Below are 24,889 nucleotides of genomic sequence, written 5' to 3' on the forward strand. Positions count from 1 at the left end.
GTTGGTAAACGGAGCGTGCTGTACATTTGCAGTTTTACAGCAGGAGTCTGAGCCATATAGGAGGATTATAATTATGTTAGTTGCATTACTCAGATCTCTCGTTTGCGTTAACTGTGTAGTTCATTTGGGCCGTTGCTTTAAAACTGGGTGAGATCCTAAAGGCAGCAGCAGGTCATTAAATAATTGGGCTGGTGGATGTGTGCCATCTCTTACCCTGCTGCTATCGATGTGTGCTGAGGCAAAATCGGTTCATACTAGTTCAAACAGAAAGCTTTGATTTGTTTATGACCTTGGTTTGGTAGTGTCTAATGTCTGTATGCTGGCTGATAAAATAAAGTGCCCCCAAAAAAGTCTTGAAGATACATGATGCATCTTCAGGCGGTGATTTTTGAATATGTTTGTGATTTATGCATTACAGATGGAGATGGTGATTGCTTTTGGGTCTGTTCCTCTCATAAGTCTGCGTTTGGTCTCTAGAATACTTGGGATATTTGTAATGTTTTAATAAACTGTGACTTTAGTTGTATCTGCCTGTTATATCCTGTGTTTTATATTGCTTTATATTGAGAAATGCTTAGGTTTAGGGGTAGGGGTCGTGATGGTAGGACCATACATGACAAATTGGGAACGAAAATGTGTTGGACATTTTAAGAAACGGAAAAGGTGAACATGTTTTTATCCATCTGTGATTGTGAAAAAGGAAAGCTGGTGCATGTTTTTATTTGAAAAAATCACAAAAAACAAATATTAACATATTTTTTAAAATAATAATATATTTTTATATATTTTATTATTTAATATTTTTCTTACATTTACTATATTATATATTTATATAATTTATATTTATATATTTGCTAATTAATTTATATTAAAATATGTAAATTCTCAAAAGATATTTAGATTTTAATAATCTTCACTGCCTTGATATAATATATCCCTGGTTTTAGTGCTCTTTTAAAAATAATAATAAAAAATAATAATACTTAAGTCCGTGTTAAAAGATAACCAAACAGGTAATTGTGATGTTTAATATAACAATTGAGAGAAAAATTACAGAAGTGTGAGATATATAATTGGAACTGAGATAAACTCAAGAATTTGATATAAAAGAAGAATTTGCAATTGCAATTCTGAGCAATGTTGAGAAGAGACAACTGTGAGAAAAAAGTCACAATTACTTTTTTTTTTTTATCCAGTGGCGGAAACAAGCTTCCACGATGCATTGCTGTTTCAGTGCATTTAGCACCTGGTTAAAACTGGACTGCAGGTGAATAAGTGAATAAGATGCAGGTTTTAGTGCCTGTTTAGCATGCAACTATTTAGTAAATCCACCCTGACTGTTTACCAGGAGTTGACAGTGATGTATTTTGCTTGTGTGTTTACTGTAGTCATGGTTGCTCTAGCACATGCTGTAGATATCTCTGGCTGTCTTGCTATTGGCAGTTAGAGCAGACAAACTGGCTCTGACAATTAGGATAAGAGAATATATTTTCCATTTACACAGCGCTGAGAAAAACTGAGGCCGCGTTTTCAGTGTTTGTTGAAACATTCGGCTAAAGCCTTCTTTCCCCAAAACATTTGGTAGTATTTCTCATGATATTTTGGGGAAATGTGTGGAACATTTGCTTCTTTTTTTTGCACGAATGCAACATGCAGAGCTTTATTGCAACTCCTTTCCACTTACATCGACCACATCAACCCCAGGTGTATCTGTCACACTCTAGTAACGTATGGTTACACGTGATTTAATTGGACTCCTGAGAATGTCAGTTACACATAAACACAACGAAGAACCTTATTCTGCATCTGCATCCCGTGCGTTCCCTATATACATAAGACAAAACCGTTTTCACACTTATGCCACACTGAAATAGGAATAATATTAAAACCCACAAACATACACAAAGAAATATGAGCTGTGCAGCAATAGGGTGTTGTTATACAGTTGGTAAGGTGTTGCTGAGGTATTTTGGGTGCATGTTTCTAGTTGGCCGGCCCAAATCAAAAGAGCCCACTTCTAAGTCTCAACAGGCACAAGTCTTAATCAATTACATCGCTATTTTGTTTGTTTGTTTGGTCTCACTCATGACATTTATAATTAGCCACATAAATAGGTCTCTATGAAATGGATTCAGTCACAGATTTTTAAACTATAATTTTATATAAAATAGACTTTTTATATTATAAGGACACTTCCAAGTGTACAGTACGTGCATCAAACTTGTGGAGTTACACACAAAGCTGAATATTTGTTTTATAATGCTTGCCTTAGCGAGCGCCGCTAATTACGTTACACTCAGTCTTGAACGGCTGCTGCATGTTGGTCATAATCACATTCTGTCAGTTTAAGTTTAAAGGCAGCGAGCCAGAGATCAATGCTGACTTCGATGACTTAAACTCAGGTGCGCCGGCATGCATCGTTTCCATTAATGCTCAGCAGAGACCTTCACACCTTTCTACCACGTCCTAAACAACCTGCTCTTGACCTTAAGGTATTATTTTGTTACCCCAATCTAATTTTAGATAAACAATGCACTGCAGATCATGCCACCTTCGTATGTTATTTGACCACCTGATGTCCAGACTGCAGGCCTGTTATTAACAGCATTAGTTCACGAGGTTAACCGTCTGTTATCACTTAAAACAGCAGCAGAACTGGCAGCATGTGCTGTTCGTTTGTTAATGTGAATTAAATATCAACTACTCTGAAATATCAGTCCTCTGTGCAGAGTGGCACGAAGAAGTGTCATTCTCTAGAAGCATTAAAAAAGTTGTCAATAAAATACAAATAAATGAAAGCTAAAAATTTATAATAAATGTTATCCTAAATTATATTGAATACTATATTAATACATGTTAAATATATTAAGTAAAACATGTAATATAAGTTTTTAATGTCACATCAGACATATCCTTTGTGAATTAGACAATCACAGAATGCATTGCAATAATCTCTATAAAAATATTAAATATTAAGTACTAAATTAAAGAAATTCATAAAATAAAAAATAAATTGAAGCTAAATATTTATAATAATGCTTATCATACATTTTATTAAATATATTAAGTAATACATTTAAAAAAAAAAAAATTAAGAGATTTTGAAAAGAACATGTTCAACTCCAATTATGGAGTGTATTTCTGCCCTCAGGTGTTATTTGTGCTCAGATATGCTCAGTATACTCCTTATTCCACACAATAAACTGTACTGCTTTAAAGTCACTATGAGATCAAATGTGACGTCACAACAGGGGAGAGAAGAGGAAGAAGTGAAGAAGTCAGAAGAAGTCAGTCATACTTAAACCATACTGAGTTCACTGATTATCAAAGCTAGCTGTTTGCCAAAAAACACACCCACGGGGCAAACAGGTGCGTTTCTAATGCACTAACATTCTAACATATGCTACAAAGATACAAGAGAGTCCGGGCCAACCTTTGATAAACGGTGTCAAAGGGAACTCAGGGTTACAGCGAGCTTCTCGAGGGCCAGTGCAGGAATTCAGAGAAGTTTGAGGGACTCGACTCAAGGCTTTCCAACAGCAATCAAACAGACCGTCTTCAGGAATACAGCCATGTCCTCTGCCAGAGGGACACTGGGCATTTCCTATTGCAGCATTTATTTTGGCAAGAGTCTGCTGCATAATTTAAAGATAACTTTTTTTTGAAGCCCACTCTTAAAAAAACAAAAAACAGAAATATTATATTAAAATATAAAAACATAGACACCCCTTATATATATATATATATATATATATATATATTTAGAGAGAGAGAGAGAGAGAAAGAGAGAGAGAGCTTACTTTAAGGATAATTACAATTTCTCATTGAGCCCTGCACGAGACGTGGACAAAAATATATGAATTGTTAATAATTAAGAATTTGTTCCCTCAATTGATCAATTTGTTCCCTCATTTTAGTTAAAACAAGAGACAATTTTCATCCAATTTACTGTACATTTATGGGTGAATTATTCATTTTATAGCTCAAACGTAACAGGTTATCTGCTGTCTACTATCTCAAGTGAAGGTTTTCTTTCACAAGAATTTTAATACATTTTAATAAATTAACCAATGGTCCTTTTCTACAAACCAAACAAGAGATGCATGTCAATTGTTATTCTAGCAATGTTTCTCTTTTTATCCTTTATATATATATATATATATATATGGGAATGCAAAATGTTACATTATTTTAAAATACATTTTAAAAATAGTCTTTATTTTAAAAAGCATGCATGATGCACTGAACTATGGCTTGACATATCTGCTTAATTATATTATTTCTTTCCATTAAAATCTGAGATCTGAGCAGCTGAAATTCTTGACTGCAGTATAACACTGAGTTTAATCCTTATGGCTAAGAGTGTGTAGGCAAACAGAAGCTGCTGGAGAAAAGCCAACCAATCAACCTCAACCTGAGTCAGAAAAAAACCTGCTGATGTTCAGTTGCTTGCCTTTGTGTGTTTGCTGCTGCAGATTCAGATGATCTAACTGGATAATAAATGATGCACTGTATGGTTGACACACGTGCTCACCTTTACACAGCCTACATGAATGCTGAAGCTTGCAGTGGGTTAAAAATGAGCACTGTGGCAGAAGCTGATTTTTGACAATTATTTTTTTAATAATAATAATAATAATAATAATAATAATAATAATGAATGAAAAAAGTCAGGACCTTTGAGAATTATTATAATTTTTTTAATAATAATTTTTTAAAATATATATAATTACGATTTTTAGTAATTAAAAAAATAAATGGAATAAAAATTTGAGTAATTCATAATTATCATTACAACAAATGCCACTATTCAAGAAATTTAAATTGGATTTGAAATTCCCATGACCTAGTTATTTATTGTCTCATTAAATTACAAAATAACAAAAGGTTTTCTCGTTTTCATGGTAGGAAGCATTATTATGGGTTATGGCATTTTGGCTAGAAGAAACGGTTTGAAGATAAAAAACATTGTGATGGTTTTAATTCTTACAAACATGCAGCTTTTCACTTCCCAAGATTTTATTATGCATTGGAGATTTGAGTGTGGGGTACTTGTGGATTATTGTGATGTTTTTATCCACTGATTGACTCTCATTCTGACGGCACCCATCAACTGCAGCGCATACATTGGTGATCAAATGATGCAATACCAAATGTCTTAAATTTTTTGGGTAAACTGTTTCTTTAATACCTTGATGTCCAAAGAGGTATCACTCAGAAGGGGGTTATTTTGTCATAATAACAGGCTGAGTACTATACATACATCATCTCGCTTATTACACAGCTAACAAATAAATAAACAATAATGGCACAAAATGTTGATTTAAATTTGAATGATTTTATTATGTGAGATGACAGAGACCAAACAGTGATGTGAAGTACTGTACATTAAACTAGCCTCACACGTAAGAAATAGGTTTCAAGGACAAGGGTTAATTATTCAAAAATTATTGATCTCAGAAATCGTGGTCAAATATCCCAGAGAGCAAGCTGCTTCTTTATCAGCTCATTTTCACTTTTCTGGCATTGCATGTGTTTTGGGTTGAGTACAGACAGAGCTGAGGCTGAAGTTGAGCGGTGACGGACATGAGCTGTGCCCATCAGCGACTGTCTGATCGAACGCACAAGACTCATCACTCATCTCAGCTGCGTCAGGAAAACAGATTCAATTTGTCGGCCCTGGAGACTCTAACCTTGATAGTGTAAAAAAAACTGACACAAGCATACAGTAGGCATGCCATGCACTGCTGGATTTATATTTACTAGTGCATTTTTTTAAATCAATTGTGTTAATGCCAAAAAATGTCACAGCCCTTTATAAATACATATTTACAGGTTTATATGAGCGTAATGTCAAGCACTTCTAGGCTTTGGGTGGCATCAGCTCAATAATACAAAGAAAAGAAATCCACTATACCAATAGCCACAGAAATAAAAGATGTCTCTGTGACGGCTCGTCAGGAGGAGGAAGCAATTGCAGGTAATTAGAATGGTTGTTTATTGATGGTAGAAAATACAGCGAAACTGAAAGATGAAGGCACAGTCCAGGATGTGGGCAATGGTGACGGAAGGTCTACAGTGGCGTGAGAAGTGCTGGATGGTGAAGTCGGTGGTGACGGTGTGGACGGTCAATGGATGAAACCAGGAAGTGACCGGAACACTCACACGAAGACGACAACACGAACACAATCCAGAACACTAACACGGGAGACGGTAATCCAACAGGGAGACTGCAACATGAGTGAGGATCTGACAACAGACAGAGAGAGAGGTGAGTATATGTAGCTGAGGGGTGATGAGGATCAGCTGGAGCGAGACAATCAACACCCAGGTGACCACAATCAACTAAACGAGCACATGGAGACAACGTAAGTACAAAAACAACCACAAAACATGACACGGAGGAAACACTGGATTTCCTACCGTGACAGTACCCTCTCCCCTAGGACGTCACCTGACGTTCCCAGTCTGCTTTACCTGTAGATTGTAATCATCTATAAGGTGGTGATCCAATATGTCCTGAGCAGGAACCCAGCTTCTCTCCTCCGGACCGTAACCCTCCCAATCCACCAAGTACTGAAATCCGCGTCCCCTCCGTCTAGAGTCCAGAATACGATTAACCGAATAGGTGGTTTCCCCATTAACGAGACGAGGCGGGGGGGGAACCGGGGCAGGCGGATTAAGACGGGAAGAAATCACCGATTTAATTTTGGACACATGGAACACGGGATGAATCCTCCTGTACGCCGGAGGAAGGCTAAGACGCACGGTTACCAGATTAATAATTTTGGTAATAGAAAACGGGCCAATAAATTTGGGAGCAAGTTTGTTAGAAACGGAACGCATAGGAATATTCTGGGTAGAAAGCCACACTCTTTGACCGACGACGTAACGGGGAGGCTTCGACCGGTGGCGATCGGCCTTAGCCTTGGTGCGCGACCTAGCCTGGAGCAGAGCTCTGCGAGCTCTGGTCCAGGTGCGGTGACACCTCTGGACTAGTGCGTGTGCGGAGGGGACCGAAACCTCGGATTCCGTACTGACAAAATTAGGTGGTTGGTACCCTAAACTACACTTAAATGGAGACATGCCCGTAGATGACACTGGCAAAGAATTGTGTGCGTACTCCACAATTGAGAGTTGCTGACACCAGGACGAAGGATTATTGGAAACCAAACATCGCAAAACCCTTTCGACATCCTGATTGGCTCGCTCGGTTTGACCATTGCTCTGGGGATGGAACCCGGACGAAAGACTAACAGTCGCTCCTAACAATTTACAGAATTCTCGCCAAAATCTGGACACAAATTGGGGACCCCTGTCAGAAACCACGTCTGTCGGAAGGCCATGTATACGGAAGACGTGGTCAATGACAGCTACCGCTGTTTCCTTGGCTGATGGCAATTTGGGCAAGGGAATGAAATGAGTCGTCTTCGAGAACCGGTCCACTACGGTTATAATCACCGTATTGCCCTTAGAGGGCGGGAGGGCGGTAATGAAATCTAGCGAGATGTGGGACCAGGGTCTCGAAGGGACAGACAGCGGTAAGAGTAACCCCTCTGGAGGTCGATTGGAAGTCTTCCCAATAGCGCAAACCGAACAAGCCAAGACGAAGTCGTGGACGTCACGAGCCATACCAGGCCACCAAAATCGTTGCATGACTAGAAACCTAGTTCTACTAACCCCTGGGTGACAAGCAACACTGGAACAATGACCCCACTGGAGAACGTCTGACCGTAACCCCTCCGGCACAAACAATCGGTTCGGTGGGCAACGAGCCGGGGGCGTTACCCCTTCTAAGGCAGTCAAAACCTTTGATTCGACCTCCCATCTGAGCGCGGAGATAATGATGGTCCCCGGTAAAATGGGCTCGGGAGTAGCAGTACGATCGGAACGCTCAAAAAGACGGGATAAAGCATCGGGTTTGATGTTTTTGGAACCCGGCCGGTAAGAAAGTGTAAAATCGAAACGACCGAAAAATAATGCCCACCGAGCCTGCCTGGAGTTAAGTCTTTTGGCGGTTCTAATGTATTCGAGATTCTTATGGTCCGTCCATACAATGAAGGGTACACCCGACCCTTCAAGCCAGTGACGCCATTCTTCCAGTGCAAGTTTGACTGCCAACAACTCTCGATTACCAATGTCATAATTAACCTCCGCAGGGGATAAACGGTGAGAATAATACGCACAAGGATGAACCTTTTCGTCTGAGGATGCGCGCTGGGACAACACTGCTCCTACCCCCACCTCGGTAGTCAATGCAAGGTCGTAAGGATCCGTCCTTCTTTCCCACAAAAAAGAATCCCGCCCCCGCTAACGGGATATATATTTCTCCATGGCCGCCGTCTCAGGAATAGACAAGGAATATAACTTGCCCTTAGGCGGAGAAGTACCTGGCAATAACTCTATCGCACAGTCATAGGGACGATGAGGAGGAAGAGAATCAGCCCGAGACTTACTGAACACCTCCCTCAGGTCGTGGTACTCCGCGGGCACGTTAGCCAAATCCACTGCCTCCCCCTGAAACACAGACTCAGAAACATTAACACCAGCAGACAAAAGACAAGACAAATGACATTCCTCGCTCCAGCTAACCACAGATCCGAGAAGCCAATCGATCCTTGGGTTGTGTTTCTGGAGCCAGGTGTGACCGAGAACAATGGGGGATAGAGGTGAGTCCGTGATGAAGAATGACATCTCTTCCGTATGGTTGCCAGCTGTGATGAGCGAAACCGGTAGAGTGGTCTGTGTGATGATCGGCAGTTTGTGTCCGTTGAGTGCAAAAGGTGCAATGGGGTGTTTGAGGGAGGTGAGAGGAATGTTGAGCTTCCTGGCGAATTTGCAGTCCATGAAACTGCCCTTGGCCCCAGAATCCACCAAAGCGTGAAGATTAAGTGCGTGGGTAGACCACCGTAGACTCACCGGAAGGAGTGTCGATGTAGATGAGGTCTTCTTGGCAGAGATCCCACCCGATAGTAGCCTCGGTTTTACTATCGGGCTTGGTCTTTTACCGGACAGCGCTGGATGTGATGTTCTTGGCTGCCACAGTATAAACACAGTCCCAGGGATCTCCGCCTGATCCTCTCCTCCCGGGAGAGCCGAGCTCGCCCCACCTGCATGGGTTCAGAATCTCCAGGTGGGCTGACCGCAACTTCTGAGCGCTGACGCTGAGCCTCCGGTCTGGTCGCGAGAACAACTCTCCCCCTCCGTCTGTCGGCTTGGTCGAGTCGGTTGTCTATCCTGATGGTGAAGTCAATAAGACCATTGAGAGAAGTAGGGAGTTCAGCGGCGCGGATCTCCTGTTGGATGCGGTCAGCCAACCCATGCAGGAAGTGATCCCACTGCGCCTCTTTGTTCCACTTACACTCCGCCGCCAGGGTGCGGAACTCGATGGCATAGTCGGATACGGACCTCTCTTCCTGGCGTAGATCCGTGAGAAGTCTAGCCGCCTCCCTCCCGGCGACGGAGCGGTCGAAGACTCGTCTCATCTCCACCGAAAGGGTGTGGAACGATGCACAGCAGCTGTCCTGGTTCTCCCACACCGCCGTTCCCCAGAGGGCAGCCCTCCCCGTCAGTAGGGACAAGACGAAAGCCACCTTCATCTCCTCGGTGGTGAACGTGCGGAGCTGTAAGGCGAAGTGTAGAGAACAATGTGACAGAGATGATCGACAAAAGTTTGGCTCACCCGCGTATTTCTCAGGAATGGGGAGGCGTGGTTCGGGGTGGGAAATCCCTCCGGAGACGATCGGCGGTGTGGGTGGCCTGGGAGGCGCAGCGGGTGGCGGTTGTTGTTGCTGTTGAGCCTGGAGAGCGAGCTCGGACACCTTCGTCACCATTGCTTGGAAGGCTCGACCCATCTCATCTATCGCCTTGTCTTGGCGCTCCATACGATCCCCGACTCTCTGCAGAATGTCCTCTAGATGAGATGGGGAGCGATTGCCTGCTGCTTCCATGATGTTCAGATCCTACTGTGACGGCTCGTAAGAGAGGAGGAAGCAATTGCAGGTAATTAGAATGGTTGTTTATTGATGGTAGAAAATACAGCGAAACTGAAAGATGAAGGCACAGTCCAGGATGTGGGCAATGGTGACGGAAGGTCTACAGTGGCGTGAGAAGTGCTGGATGGTGAAGTCGGTGGTGACGGTGTGGACGGTCAATGGATGAAACCAGGAAGTGACCGGAACACTCACACGAAGACGACAACACGAACACAATCCAGAACACTAACACGGGAGACGGTAATCCAACAGGGAGACTGCAACATGAGTGAGGATCTGACAACAGACAGAGAGAGAGGTGAGTATATGTAGCTGAGGGGTGATGAGGATCAGCTGGAGCGAGACAATCAACACCCAGGTGACCACAATCAACTAAACGAGCACATGGAGACAACGTAAGTACAAAAACAACCACAAAACATGACACGGAGGAAACACTGGATTTCCTACCGTGACAGTCTCTGTGCCAGTGCATTTTTAAAAAGTACTAATACGCACCTTTGTGGTACTAATATGCATTGTTAGGGGTAAATAAGGTACACAGGTGCACCTTTCGAAAGGATACCACCCTAGTGACAGCTTTTGTACCACTTTTGTATTAGTCAAAATATATTCCAGATCTTTTTAAAGATGTTTTGTAAGTTTCTAATGCTCAGAAGGGCTGCATTTATTTGATAAAAAATACTAAATTATACATTTCTTTCAATTTCACCTTGCTCAATATTTTAAGGGTAGTGTATCACAGTTCACAAACACAGCTGTTTTCAACATAGAAAATAATAAGAAATCTTTATTTTGCAAGCAATATCAGAATGATTTCTGAAGGATCATGTGACACCGAAGACTGGAGTAATGATGCTGTAAATTCATCTTAACATTACAGGAATAAATGATAGATTAACAGTTATTCAAGTAGAAAACAGTTCTTTTAAATTGTAATACTATTTCAAAATATTACTCTTTTTACTGTATCTTTTCACAAAAAAAAAAAGGCAGCCAGAGATTTATTTTTTTCTTAATTATTCCAAATCAATTCCATTTGACCAGTGTATTTTTCAGTGACAGTGAAGCTCACAAAAACAAGGATAACACTCAGAGTTCATCGGATTCGGGGATAAATGTGGAAGACATGGATGAAATGGGCTCAAGAAGGATGCTGGGAAGCATGAGAGGAGCGCTGTCAGTCACCCAGCCCGAGGCCGTTCTGTTGAAGGTGGGCCGGTTGACCGGAGCAGGTGCTGCAGGCTTGGGGCTTGGACTGGGGAGGCTGTTGTTCACATCAAAAGATTTAACAGGGGCTTTGGGTGCCTTCCCGAAACCACCGAATGGAATAGCCACCCTTCAATTAGAGGAGAGGAGTATATGAACGCTTATGGGTTTGCCAGATGATGCAACAAAAACAGTCTTACAACAAAAGGTGTGGAATATAAAACAAACCCAGCAACATTTTAGGTAAAGGTATCTTATTGATTGACTCTAAATCAAATATTGCTAGAAAACGAGGACATTTTCCAACATTTGGCAAACATTCTTAAAAATTCAACATGCATTTATAAACATGTTTGCATATGCAACAGAATAATCGAAGAGAAAAAAAGGCCTATTATTATTTTTTATTACAAATGAGAAATTAATGAAAAGTGGGCTTTACAAAACAGAATGGTCCATTGTAATAATCTACTGTAAACATAATCAGCACCAATGTTATTATTGTTAACTAAAACTACTTAAAATTGAGAAAAAAAAAGTTGAAATAGAAATAAATTTTGTCTTATTTAAAATTATTTAAAAAAAATTAATAAAAAGACAAAATAACAAAAATAATAAAACTGAAATAAAAAATATAAATATAAAAATAAAAATACATAATTATAAAAAAATAAAAAATGAAAATATTTAAATAACAGAATGGTCCAGTATAATAATAAATGTACTGTAAACATCACCACCAGTGTCATTATTGTTAACTAAAACTATTAAAAATGGTTTAAGAATATAAATATTAGATTAAATAATGAAATTTTCAACAAACCAAAAAAAAAAAAAAAAAAGAAAAAAAAAGAAAGAAAAAATACTAAAATGGCTAAAATTTAAATATAAATACACTTTGGCTAATGTAAAGATATTTAAAAAATATATATAAAAAAATATATTAAAACAGAGACTAAAATTATAACGAAAACTGAAAATATTTAAATAAATAGTAATTAAAAAATATGAATAAATACACATAAATAATACTAAAACAACACCAGTATGTACTGGATTTTAAAATAAATATTCATTAGATGATTCAAACACAGTTAGTAAAAGAAGCAGCTATATATATTTAAACAAAAAACATTGCTAGATTAACAATGGAGATGCATCTCTTGTTTGGTTTGTAGAAAAGGACCATTGGTTAATTTATTAAAATGTATTAAAAATATTGTGAAAAAAATAATTCTATATAATTTTTCTGACCTGTTGAAGCTCTTATATTGAGGAATCTCTTGTCTGGTTTGGGGCTCAGGCATGCAGGTGACCAGCGTTTCGGCCAGAGAGGGGTCACTAATGAGGGCCTGTTCCCAGGGCGACTGGTAGGATCTGGGCATTGCTGTACAGTTGAACTTCTCTGCTGGAACATCCTTCAAGGGAACACCGTAACCTATTGAACACATGAAAAAAGCTTGATTATATGATGTAGTACATGAACTCAAAATAAGTATATTTTAAAAGAATATACAAAATGCAATGTTTTCATACGCTTGATAAATGAACATGTATTATAGTTTGAATGTCTATTAAATGGAATTACTAAAACTAAAACACACTTCAATGTAATTTCTACTGATGTAACATCAATAGAATTAAACATAAATAATAAAATACGTAAAATAGATTAAAAATACAATCCAGTGCTTTACATGTGCTTTAGTGTAAAGTGTACTTCTTTAACGCATGATTTAAAATGTACTATAAGGTAAAGCTTTAAATTAGATTTTATTAAAGACAATTAAACTTTTACAATTTGTTGTTATTATTTTTATTTTTATTTTTTTGGTAATACTTTAGTTTAGGTACCAGTTCTAACTATTAACACTACGTTTCTGTTGATGCATTATTTTCATTATTTTGTGAGCTATCGCTTAAATAAAAGTGACTTGACCACATGTATTCTTTCATAATGTTAGACAAAGAGCAGCATTACTGTTCCAGTGCAGCTTTGAATTGATCCCTTTTTTCTTGCATTGTTAGTGAAGCATAAAAGAAACTAGAAACCAAGTAAAAGAAGTGAAAGGCTTCACAAGGTCCAAAAACATGCTGTGGAAGAATACAGGGTGACCCTTCAAAATTTGTATCCCTCAAACCTCAGTTCACTGGCAGGGCCAGCAACCCAGAACAAGAGTTACATAATGAGGGTGTTCTGTCACACATCAGCCTCATGCTGAGGACAGTCTCCTTCTCGAGTTTATCGGCCTCAAGGAAGTAGCACAAAACACATGAGTTTCAGCGCTGAGGGTCTGGGCAGTTCAACGAACCTCAGAGAAACTTTAATAACAGCAGGCGGAATTTGTTTTTAAATACTTTTTTCATGGGGCATTGAGCTGACGCTGATGAGCTATAAAATAATTCTCATAAGGAGGCAGCTTAGGCTTGCTGACTAGTGACACAGAAAAAGTAATTGGCCTTAAGAAGGTCAGAAGGCAGAGACGAGCATGCTGACTCTTGTTTAATACAGACAAAAAGGAAATAACTGCAGAAGCAGAGGGAGCAGTAAACAGTCAGTACTCAGGCGAGGGCTCCCCCTGCTGGTGCGGTGTCAAAGAATCCCCTCCCCTATGAATGCCTCCTGGCAATCGTTGCGGACGCCCCCGTGGTCGTGGCGCTGGTCAATATGGTCTGGCTCTATAAAATTCCTCTGTGAGAGAGGGATCGAGAATGTCGCTGGCAGCTACCCATGACCTCTCCTCAGGTCCATAGCCCTTCCAGTGGTGGTTCCAGAGTCTCACGTTTAGGGTCAGCATCCGGGTGGACCAGTTTTAGTTGCGAAACATGAAACGATGGAGAGATACGATAATTAGCAGGAAGCTCTAATTGGTATATGACCTCATTAATTCTTCTGAGAATCTTGAAAGGACCAACATACCTTTGGCTGAGCTTCCTGCCTGGTAGCCGAAAATTGAGGAAGCTAGACCCACTGTGCTGGTTGGTAGGGAGGGTGTGGCTGTTGTTGCTTGCTGGCCTGGAGTTACTGTACTCACACAGCTCGTTGAAGGTACCCACCACCCCTCACTACGTCTAATCCAGTCATCCACGGCAGGGACCGATGAGGATTCACCAGGGGAAGTCATGGCCTAGTGGTTAGAGAGTATGACTCCTAACCCTAAGATTGTGGATTCAAGGTTCGGGCTAGCAAAAACACGACTTAGGTGCCCCTGAGCAAGGGACCGAACCCCCAACTGCTCCCCGGGCACTGTTGCATAAATGGCTGCCCACTGCTCTAGGTGTGTGTTCACGGTTTGTGTGTGTTCACTGCTGTGTGGCTTGGCTGTATGTCACTTCACTCACTCACTCAGACCACGGGAACATAGCGAGTTGATAGCCCAGGACACACTGCAAATGAGTCAGGCCTGTTGATGAGCGAGTCAGTAAATTTTGCGCAATTCTGCCCATGGAAGGAAATCGACCACCAATGCTGTTCTCGGCTGCAGTATCAGAGCTATCGCCCAGTTCTTGGTTTAGCCGTACAACCTGTCCATTTGATTGTGGATAATTTGATGTTAGACTTACGTTAATGTCAAGGTGCTTGCAGAAAGCCCTCCAAACTTGGGATGTGAACTGAGTACCTCTGTCACTGACGATGTCTTCTGGGATGCCATAATTCCGGAACACGTGATGAAACATTGCCTGTGCGGTTTCCATGGCTGTGGGGATTCCTTTTAAGGGGACCAAACGACATGAATTAGAGTCTATGACTTAGAGTCTATGATAACTAGGGTGGCAGTGGAACCATTGGACAAAGGTAAGTCAGTGACAAAGTCAATGGAGAGATGTGAACAGGGACGTTGTGGAATGGGCAGTGGTTGATGGAGTCCTGATGGTAACTCCTTGGGGGTCTTGGATTGTGCACAGACTTTGCAGGCTTTAACATAAGCATTGATATTGTTGGACATTGAGGGCCAGCAAAATGATTTGCGAAGTAGATGCAGTGTGCAAGATATTCCAGGGTGGCCAGAGCTGATAGAGGTGTGGACCCATTGCATCATCCGGTGATGTAGACTTTGTGGAACATAGTGGTTATTAGGTCAGTAATTGGCAGGGGCTGCTTCTTGGAGCTGTTCACGTTTCTTCCATGATATCCCAGGTAATCGGGGCGATGACTACAGACGGGGGAAGTATGCATTCTGGGGTATGGCTGTCGAGAGGAAGATCATACTGTCTGAAGAGAGCATCCGCCTTACTGTTCTTGCTGCCAGGACAATAGGTCACAGTGAACTGGAATCGGGTGAAGAAGAGGGACCAGCGAGCTTGAGTCTCTTAGCACCTTTGATCTATTCCAGGTTCTTGTGGTTAGTGATCACCTGGAAAGGATGGACTGCTCCCTCTAACCAGTGTCTCCGTTGTTCAATGGCTGCTTTCATGGACAATAGTTCCTTATTTACAACATCATATTTTCTTTCATCTTCAGATAACTTCCTTGAGAACTTCCTTGACTGATGTGGTAACCCAGAAATGCTGTCTGTCTAACATGAAACTCACACTTCTCATCCTTGGCATACAGTTGATTCTTTAGGAGTCGAGTGAGAATTGTCCTGACATGGTTGATATGTTCTTCTTCTGAATTCGAGTAGATCAAGATGTCATCAATGTAGGCTATTGTGTACAGGTTTAGGAGGTCTCTGGAAATGTCATTGATGAATGATTGGAAGACAGCCGGAGCGTTGGCAGGTCCATACGGCATGACCTGATATTCATTCGTTGCCCTCTTTAATTGAAAATCAGGTTATTTACACTCAGTAGGTCGAGTTTGGTGTTTATTGTAGCTTCACGGAGCTGTTCTAGCGCTGAAAGAACCAGTGTCAGGGGTTATCGGAATTTTACGGTGACATTATTTAGTCCTCAGTAATCAATACATGGCTTCAGTCCATCTTTTTTCTCTACAAAGAAGAACCCTGCTGCAGCTGGTGACGTAGAGGGCCGAATAAATCCTGAACTTAGGGCCTCCTCAATATATTCCTCTATGGCTTGGGTCTCAGTTCTGGATAAAGGGTAAATTTTACTCTTTGGTGGCATGGCATTGGGAAGTGAATCAATAGTACAGTCCCAGGGGTGATGAGGTGGTAATTGCGTAGCTTTGGTTTTACTAAAAACTAAATGCCAGATCGTCATAACAGTGGGGAATATTAACTGCCTTGTTATTTATGGGACTTTCAATGCTGGTGGTGTAACATGGTTGGGGAACTGGGGAAAGACAATGACTCTAACAGAAAGCAGACCACTTGATGCCCTGATGCCCTGACTCGCCCTGATGCCAGGAAATGACAGGGTCGTGAATAGACAGCCATGGAAATCCTAGGATTACTTTGTGCTTGGGAGAGTCGATGACATATGGATTCCTGGTTAAATAAACCAACTTGAAGGGTTAATGACTTGGTCTGGTGAAATATTCCATCCCCAATGGAAGTATCTTGATGGCTTTAATCTTGATGGGTGGGTTGCATGGTTGAAGAGGTATATGATATTTCTTGACGAGATCCTTGTGAATGAGGTTCATTGTTGTTATTGAAACGGACATGTCTTCAGTTCTAGCGTAAGAGGGAGTTTGAAAGACTGATTATTTGGTTATAAGTGTTCCATATTTATCAGCGCGGGGTTTTGGGCAGAGAGTTCGGAAAAATCCACTTGCATTGGTTCCACTTGCATTGGTCCACTTAGCTTGGCGGTAGATGTAGTTATGGATTGATTGATAATTTCATACTTTAATCTAAGCTTTTTGATTATTTTCTTTATTTTTATTGAAAATAAATGCCTTTCTGATGTGAAATAAGATTTGAAAAGGGAGAAAAAAGTTTGGCAAAAGGCAAGTTCAAACTCAGATCGCAAAAAGCACACACTTTACCATCTTTGACAGTGGAGCTGATGTTTGATGATCATCTTTTGTAGAGTTGACTACACCAGTCATCATTGGTGGGCGGAGTTAGTGTAAAAAAAAACCTCTCAGTGTAAATAGACACTCAGATAAAATAAAATAAAATAAATTAAAATAGAATAAAATAAGGTTTCAATTTAACAGCTTTATTTTATGGGATTTGTTTAACATTAAACCCTTTTTACACATAAAATAAAACATTTATAATTAAATGTAATAAAATATAATTAAAATATAAATAAAATAAAATATAATTAAAAAATAAGTAACTAAACTAAACTAAACTAAACTAAAATAAAATAAAATAAAATAAAATAAAATAAAATAAAACAGCATAGCGTGATACCAGTGGCTTTTGTCTCTCACAATGTGGGACTTAATCTGATTTGAATCTTGTTTATTTATCATCAAAAGTTCAACTGCTGGTCTTCATATCTTCCCCTCCCCGTCCAAATGACGCTTCAAAGTCACTAAAATAGCAGGACGCACTGTATATACGTGCTCATCCACTGATCTAGGAAGGGGGGCTAAGCCCCAAGGCAAGATGAGGCCATGGCAGTTATAAGGATAGGATCTGTTTAAGACACCACTTAAACGACACAGGAAACACTTAACTAGCTTCCTGTTGGGGCACTATGGCCACTGTTCTCACAGGAATGACATGCTCAAGATGTACATCAGCATGCACCACCAACACCTCTAAATTCTGTAGTGTACTTTAATATATAACTTGACTGAAATTATTTAAATAAATAAAAATAAAAACAAACAGTATTTCCAAATCTGGATTCATGTCACTGATCTACCTCAGTCATACAGTTTTATTTCTTGGTTAAAAATAAAGATTGTGATTTAGAGATGTTTTAAGTCCATGAGAAACTATATAATGTCTTCTGTTTGAGGTGCAAAAAAATATCTCACATTGGACCATCAAACATCATCAGAAACACCACATTAGTACAAGACTTTGTCTAATAAACTAAAAAAATGTTTTTGAGACTTCGAGTCTCGATTGTCAAGAGGCAAAATCAGTGTATTGTATTGCTAGTTTTGGTTTTTAGTGCTTAACAAAAAAAATTATCTCCTAAAAACTAAAAATTTAATTGTAAAATAAATTTTTTTTTTATTAAAAATTACATAAATAAATAAAATGAAATAAAATAAAATGTAAATTGACATAAATGTTTAACATTTTAGTAAAACATTATTACATTTGCATAATAATATTTATGGTTTATTAAAAACCCTTTATTGTTAGTAAATATTAAATTTTAAAATTGCCTAAAATACTTTTTTTAAATAGTAATTTTTAAAAGAACAACAGCAAAATAAAATAAAATAAAATAAAAATGTTCCTTTTTAGGTCATGTGCAAAAGAAATTCCTTGAGCAAACTTTTAAAATAGAATTATGAGGGGTTTTCAGTTGTAGTGACCACAGCAATCTTGACTCAATTTGCTGTGGCTCTTCAAAATGTCCTATCGCATCATTTTTTAAGTTTGGACATTGCATTGAACAGATAAAATGCTGTGGACTAACCTGGGGCAATAGTCTCAGGGTTGAGTGTATTGGCTATCTGGTCAACTCCAAGACTTTCATTGCTTAAATTGTTTGTCGTTTCAGCACTAGGACCTGGAGCGTCAGTCTGAGAAAAGAAAAATGGAAACATGACTCTATTGACAATTAGTGGTTATTTAGATTGTATATAAACACACAGGCCTTCTGTGTAATAAATGACACTCACATTGTGCTGTGTGTTGGTTTCATTCTGAACACTTTCAAAGGTGTATTTCTCTGAGCGCTTCTGACGCATCTTGAACAGACGAGAGCCCCTGTTTGATGCCAAGGAAAGCTCCTCCAACATGATCTCCTTCGGTGCGCTAACTTTCCTTCCCAAATCCATCTCTAGTTCTGGAAAAGAGTAAAGAGTAAGCAGTGTTGGGGGTAATGAATTACAAGTAACACTAGTTATGTAATCAGATTTCTTTTTCAAGTAACTAGTGAAGTATACTCACTACACTGTGTTTTTGATTATAGCTGTATTTAGGCCTGAATTTAGTTGTTACTGATGGTGGGTCACTCGGGGGAGCTCTGACATGCGTATCATCAAAGGATGGAAATGTATCCTGCTGGTATGTTCTTACAGCTGTCAAGCGTCTTCTCGCAGTCAACCCCAGAAATAGAATTTCAAACAGACAACTACAAAAGGATTAGCTGCTCTCGGTACTAATACATCTCTACAGATGAGATGATCTAATCTAATCACTAGTAATGTGAACACACAAACCATAACAGTGTTTTAACATATGTTAATAGCTTAATATACAATAATTAGCCTAGTATGTTTGTGTTGAGAGTATTATAATGTTTATATTAATTGGAGAGACAATTAAAAGTCAGCTGGTTATTTCTAAGTAATTATGTATGTAAGAAAGACCTGAATGCCTTTATCAGTGATGCATTAAATCTGTGTATTAATTAAACATGAAAATAAAGACTTTTACATGTTGCAAAAAAGAAAAAAGTATTTCAAATAAATGTTGTGCATCTGAACTAATAATAATAAGTATCTAATAATACTTACTCTTGCTTTCAACAAACGTATTAAGCAGCACAACTGCATGGAAAAAGTTGAAAAATGTAAAAAAAAGTATTTTCTCGCTTTGCATCACAGGAATAAATTACATTTTGAAGTATATTCAAATAGAAAAAAAATATTATGTATAAAGCATATTATGTATTATCAGTATTGTATTGTAATTTTTACTGTAACATTTGACAATATTATGTTTTTTGCTGTATTAAACAAACAAATAAAAAATTAACACAACAAACAAAAACATACACACATAGAAAAAAAGATTCTTACTGACCCCAAAACTTTTGAATTTTGAATTAGAAAAATTTAAATACCAAGTATTTTCTTTTGAAACATTCTCCAATAATCTGTGTTTTATTCACTGGGTTATAACTGATTACAATCAGATAAAAAATATAAAATAAATAAATTACTTGTTATAACATTATATCACATTTTGTAATCACAGTACAGTTAGTTTTTTATTGATTACATGACTACATATTATTAATAGAAAAGCAAAAATAATTCTTCTGTGTCATCTTTAGAATTTTCTTTTCTAAAAAAGCCCACTGCTTATGCACTCTATGCGATTTGGGATTGTGTGTGTGTGTGTGTGTGTGTTTGTGTGTATATACACTCACCTAAAGGATTATTAGGAACACCTGTTCAATTTCTCATTAATGCAATTATCTAATCAACCAATCACATGGCAGTTGCTTCAATGCGTTTAGGTGTGTGTGGTCCTGGTCAAGACAATCACCTGAACCCCAAACTGAATGTCAGAATGGGAAAGAAAGGTGATTTAAGCAATTTTGAGCATGGCATGGTTGTTGGTGCCTGAGTATTTCACAGTCTGCTCAGTTACTGGGATTTTTTCACGCACAACCATTTCTAGGGTTTACGAAGAATGGTGTGAAAACGGAAAAACATCCAATATGTGGCAGTCCTGTGGGCGAAAATGCCTTGTTGATGCTAGAGGTCAGAGGAGAATTGGCCGACTGATTCAAGCTGATAGAAGAGCAACTTTGACTGAAATAACCACTCGTTACAATTGAAGTATTTAGCAAAGCCTTCGTGAAGCCACAACACGTACAACCTTGAGGCGGATGGGCTACAACAGCAGAAGACCCCACCGGGTACCACTCATCTCCACTACAAATAGGAAAAAGAGGCTACAGTTTGCACGATCTCACTAAACTTGGACAGTTGAAGACTGGAAAAATGTTGCCTGGTCTGATTTGTCTCGATTTCTGTTGAGACATTCAGATGGTAGAGTCAGAATTTGGCGTAAACAGAATGAGAACATGGATCCATCATGCCTTGTTACCACTGTGCAGGCTGCTGGTGGTGGTGTAATGGTGTGGGGGATGTTTTCTTGCCACACTTCAGGCCCCTTAGTGCCAATTGGGCACCGTTTAAATGCCACGGCCTACCTGAGCATTGTTTCTGACCATGTCCATCCCTTTATGACCACCATGTACCGATCCTCTAATGGCTACTTCCAGCAGGATAATGCACCATGTCACAAAGCTCAAATCATTTCAAATTTGCTTCTTGAACATGACAATGAGTTCACTGTAATAAAATAGCCTTCACAGTCACCAGATCTCAATCCAACAGAGCAGCTTTAGGATGTGGTGGAACGGGAGCTTCATGCCCTGGATGTGCATCCCACAAATCTCCATCAACTGCAAGATGCTATCCTATCAATATGGGCCAACATTTCGAAAGGCTAAAGGGGGTCAAACACAATATTAGTATGGTGTTCCTGATAATCCTTTAGGTGAGTGTATATTTATGTATATGTATATGTATATATATATATATATATATATATATATATATATATATATATATATATATATATATATATATATATATATATATATATATATATATATATGTGTGTGTGTGTGTGTGTGTGTGTGTGATGAATCATTGCTCATACCATCAGTGGCATGGATCTCTCTACAAATAGCAGCTGCCTGCATTTTCCTCTCCTGTGTTGACATCAGAGTATGCTGAGACATGCTGTCTGTTGAAAACAAAGTACGGGAATGTGAGTATCCTACATTTTACGCCTTGCAATCTCACACCTTTTCAAACAATACACATCATACCAAACTCATAATCACATTCATAGTTCAGTGGACGGGGTGACACCTGCTGAAAGGCTGACACTAGCACATCCCTTTAAATAACCCTGAGCAATTAAACATGACGGCCCAGCAAAGGCAGCGCTCCCGTGCAGTTCTGCGGGGGACTGTGAATCGATACGCCTGATATAGACCCAACTGGACAGGACGCTGCCGAAGGGTGTGATGTCACACCATCCCAGGAGAAGATGGGAATCTGTGTCCACATCCATTACTGTACTGTACATGCTGTTCACTAACCATGCTACCAAAATCTTAATGGAAAGCTTGTCTTACCCACCAGTGTTGATATCAGTATTTAAAACTTATAAAGTTACAAGATATTTGAGATAAGACTGCAATGCAACAAAATATAAATATATGATGAAAGAAATTCTAAAATGACTGAAAGTAACTGAAATAAAAAATAATGAAATGTATTTACAGTATACACACAAATATAAAAAGGTAATTACAAATATTGATAGATATTATAACAATATACAACTAATCACCAATTGCAAAGACGATAATGAAATAAAAAGTACATTGATGATTATGATTTTATGAGTGAATGCCATATGCATGTGTAGTACCATGCTATTTACACTTTAGAGAATACTAATCGTTTTAATAATCATACGCCGAAGTACTTATTTTGATGTGTTGACTACCATACTAAAACACTAAATTTGAATAGGTTTAGTATATATAGTAAATATTCATCATTACAAATGCATAATTACAAATATATTTAAATACATGACATCCAAGTTTCGATAGAAAGTACATTAAATAAAGAATGCTTTAGTTCACCGTAAATGCTTGTCAGTACATTCAGCAGTACTTTAACCATATTTCAAAGACAGGAAAAGTAATTATGAAATTATATATATGTAAAGATGTACTTAGTGAGTCAAAACTGCATTTAATATAAAGTATAATACATGTTATTAAATAACATGCAGTTAAGTGTCTGAAATCATTGCATTCAGTTGGCACATCAATTAAAAATACTATAATAATTCTGTATTAAGTGCAATTAAAATATATATATAATAAAGTGCATTTCTTAAAAAAATAAAAAATAAATAAATACATAAAATAAATCTGTTAGTTAGGATGTACTGTGTAAACTATTTAGCATCCTCAGCATTTCAGTTCATTCTCACATTAATAAAATCAGTAACATTTGAATTGAGCAGTGCGCAGATATTACATATGACCAGCATAATCAGCTCCATCCAAGACCTTACTGTACTGCTTTGAGACATTACTGTACATCATTATAGATGAAGGCAGTCATCAGCGCTTTGAACACACTCCCCCCCAAGGGTCCCTCTTACCTGCGCCGGGTAAGGTTGTGTGGAGAGGTCAGTCTGGATCTGTGCTGCTTTCCTCTCTGAGCAGGACTGAGGGGCTCTGGCCAAGCGGAGGGGTGTCTGAGCGATCTGTGCAATTTCACTAGCATATAGTTATAAATAGCACTGATCATTACACACAAACAGACTTGCGTTGACACTTTTGAGTGTGACGGAGACAGCAGGTGTCTGCTCAGGTTATGACTTCACTGTGTTTGCACAGTTCATTCATTCTTAGGTTTCAGTTCACTCACCTAAGTTTTGGTTAATGTGGTCAGTGGCCTAATTTCTGCTGTGAATGAGTGTAATATATATATATGCATTTGAAATAGATTTATTATATATGTATTTATATATATTTCAAATGCATGTTGAAATATGGTTAAATTTGGCTGAATAAAAAGTATTTTTGGTAAACTACAATATACTTACATGATATATATATAGAGTGCATGTCATTTCTATTGAAATTTGTATGTCATGTATTTATTTTAAATATATTCACATACATTTGTCACAAAGAAATGCCAAGATTGAAGTAGAAAAACTGTAATAATATTTTCTTGTAAAACATACTCCATTTTCCTTTATTTACAACTGTTATAAGAATTATATATTATAATAACATTAAATGTAATATTGAAAATCACTCTACAGTTAAAATTATATAAAATATAATCAAGTATTTCACATCTGCTTTAGCATGTTAGTCAAAATAAGTGTAGTTCTTTAAAACACAACAAAAGTTTATTAAATCAATGATGTGAAATCTACTTTAAAATAAAATTTTCAATTTGACATTAGTATAAAGTGCACATTTAAGTGTACTAAAATTCATTTGAAAAATGAATTTGTACTTAAATGTGTTAAGAAAAAAGTGTATCTCTTGAAATACATTTGCGTCCTTTTATTAGATTTATATTAGCTTCAAGTAATATATAAAATGTTAAAATAAATAAATAAATAAATAAAACAAAATATGTTGCTAAACTTCAATACAATGAAGTGCAATTCTTTTCCCAAGGTTAATCACTCAAATCCCATTGCTTTGGCCAGAGTAATGACTAGTCATGTTATAATCTGCTAAGTCTGAAAATTGGGGGCTCGTCCGGGATGTATGGGTCTAAAGAAGTTAGATAGTTTTGTCCAGTATTCTAACTCCCTCGTTTCCTTCATCCTTCCCATAAAGCTCAAATAAAACGATCACTCCCAGACACAGTATCTGTCATGTGATGTGACATAATCAAACATTACACTGTGCATGTGAGGAAATAAATTTACAGTGATGATCACTGGTGTCCTTGTACTGTTTCAAGCATATATTATAGTACATTACTAAAATATACTCCTAAATTATGTATATTATTACACAGATTTATACTTATTTATATAATATAAAAAGAATGGCCGAGACTGACTATAATTTACATATCCCAAACAATTGCAAAAGCCTAATTTGAACAGGGCTCAGTCTTCAATGTCGGCTGCCACATAGTTCAGTTGTATGACAAATACAAGCTCAGGAGTCAAGCCAAGCCTCACAAGCCATTACATAACAAGACAGCAACTTGTTACAGACGGCTGGTCTGAAAACCTCTCCCTCAGGCTTGATTCCTCACAAAATATGCAAAATTTTTTACTCCAATACTCCCCAAAGAATTCCAAAAATGACCACAAGTGCTGCAC

The 24,889-nt window shown here is 38.4% G+C and overlaps 1 protein-coding gene across 4 annotated transcripts; it reads right to left on the reverse strand.

The window, feature by feature from the left end:
• Positions 1-9,996: 9,996 nt before the first annotated feature.
• LOC127961728 (myozenin-2) lies at positions 9,997-23,567 on the reverse strand. Of its 4 annotated transcripts, XM_052560967.1 has the most exons (7): positions 23,189-23,559; positions 21,656-21,742; positions 19,142-19,325; positions 18,871-19,037; positions 18,666-18,771; positions 12,459-12,642; positions 9,997-11,334 (listed from the first exon to the last, which is right to left on the reverse strand). In XM_052560967.1, exons 4-7 carry the CDS (start codon positions 19,027-19,029, stop codon positions 11,088-11,090), a joined length of 696 nt encoding a protein of 231 aa, XP_052416927.1. In that variant the 5' UTR covers positions 19,030-19,037; positions 19,142-19,325; positions 21,656-21,742; positions 23,189-23,559; the 3' UTR covers positions 9,997-11,087. The 4 variants fall into 4 exon arrangements, with proteins under 4 accessions (XP_052416927.1, XP_052416925.1, XP_052416928.1 ...); XM_052560965.1 differs by lacking the exon at positions 19,142-19,325 and having other exon boundaries at positions 23,189-23,567; XM_052560968.1 differs by lacking the exon at positions 23,189-23,559 and having other exon boundaries at positions 21,656-21,749.
• Positions 23,568-24,889: the final 1,322 nt, after the last annotated feature.

The sequence above is a fragment of the Carassius gibelio genome, chromosome B7 (genome assembly GCF_023724105.1).
Source record: "Carassius gibelio isolate Cgi1373 ecotype wild population from Czech Republic chromosome B7, carGib1.2-hapl.c, whole genome shotgun sequence".
In the NCBI taxonomy this organism is placed as follows: domain Eukaryota; kingdom Metazoa; phylum Chordata; class Actinopteri; order Cypriniformes; family Cyprinidae; genus Carassius; species Carassius gibelio.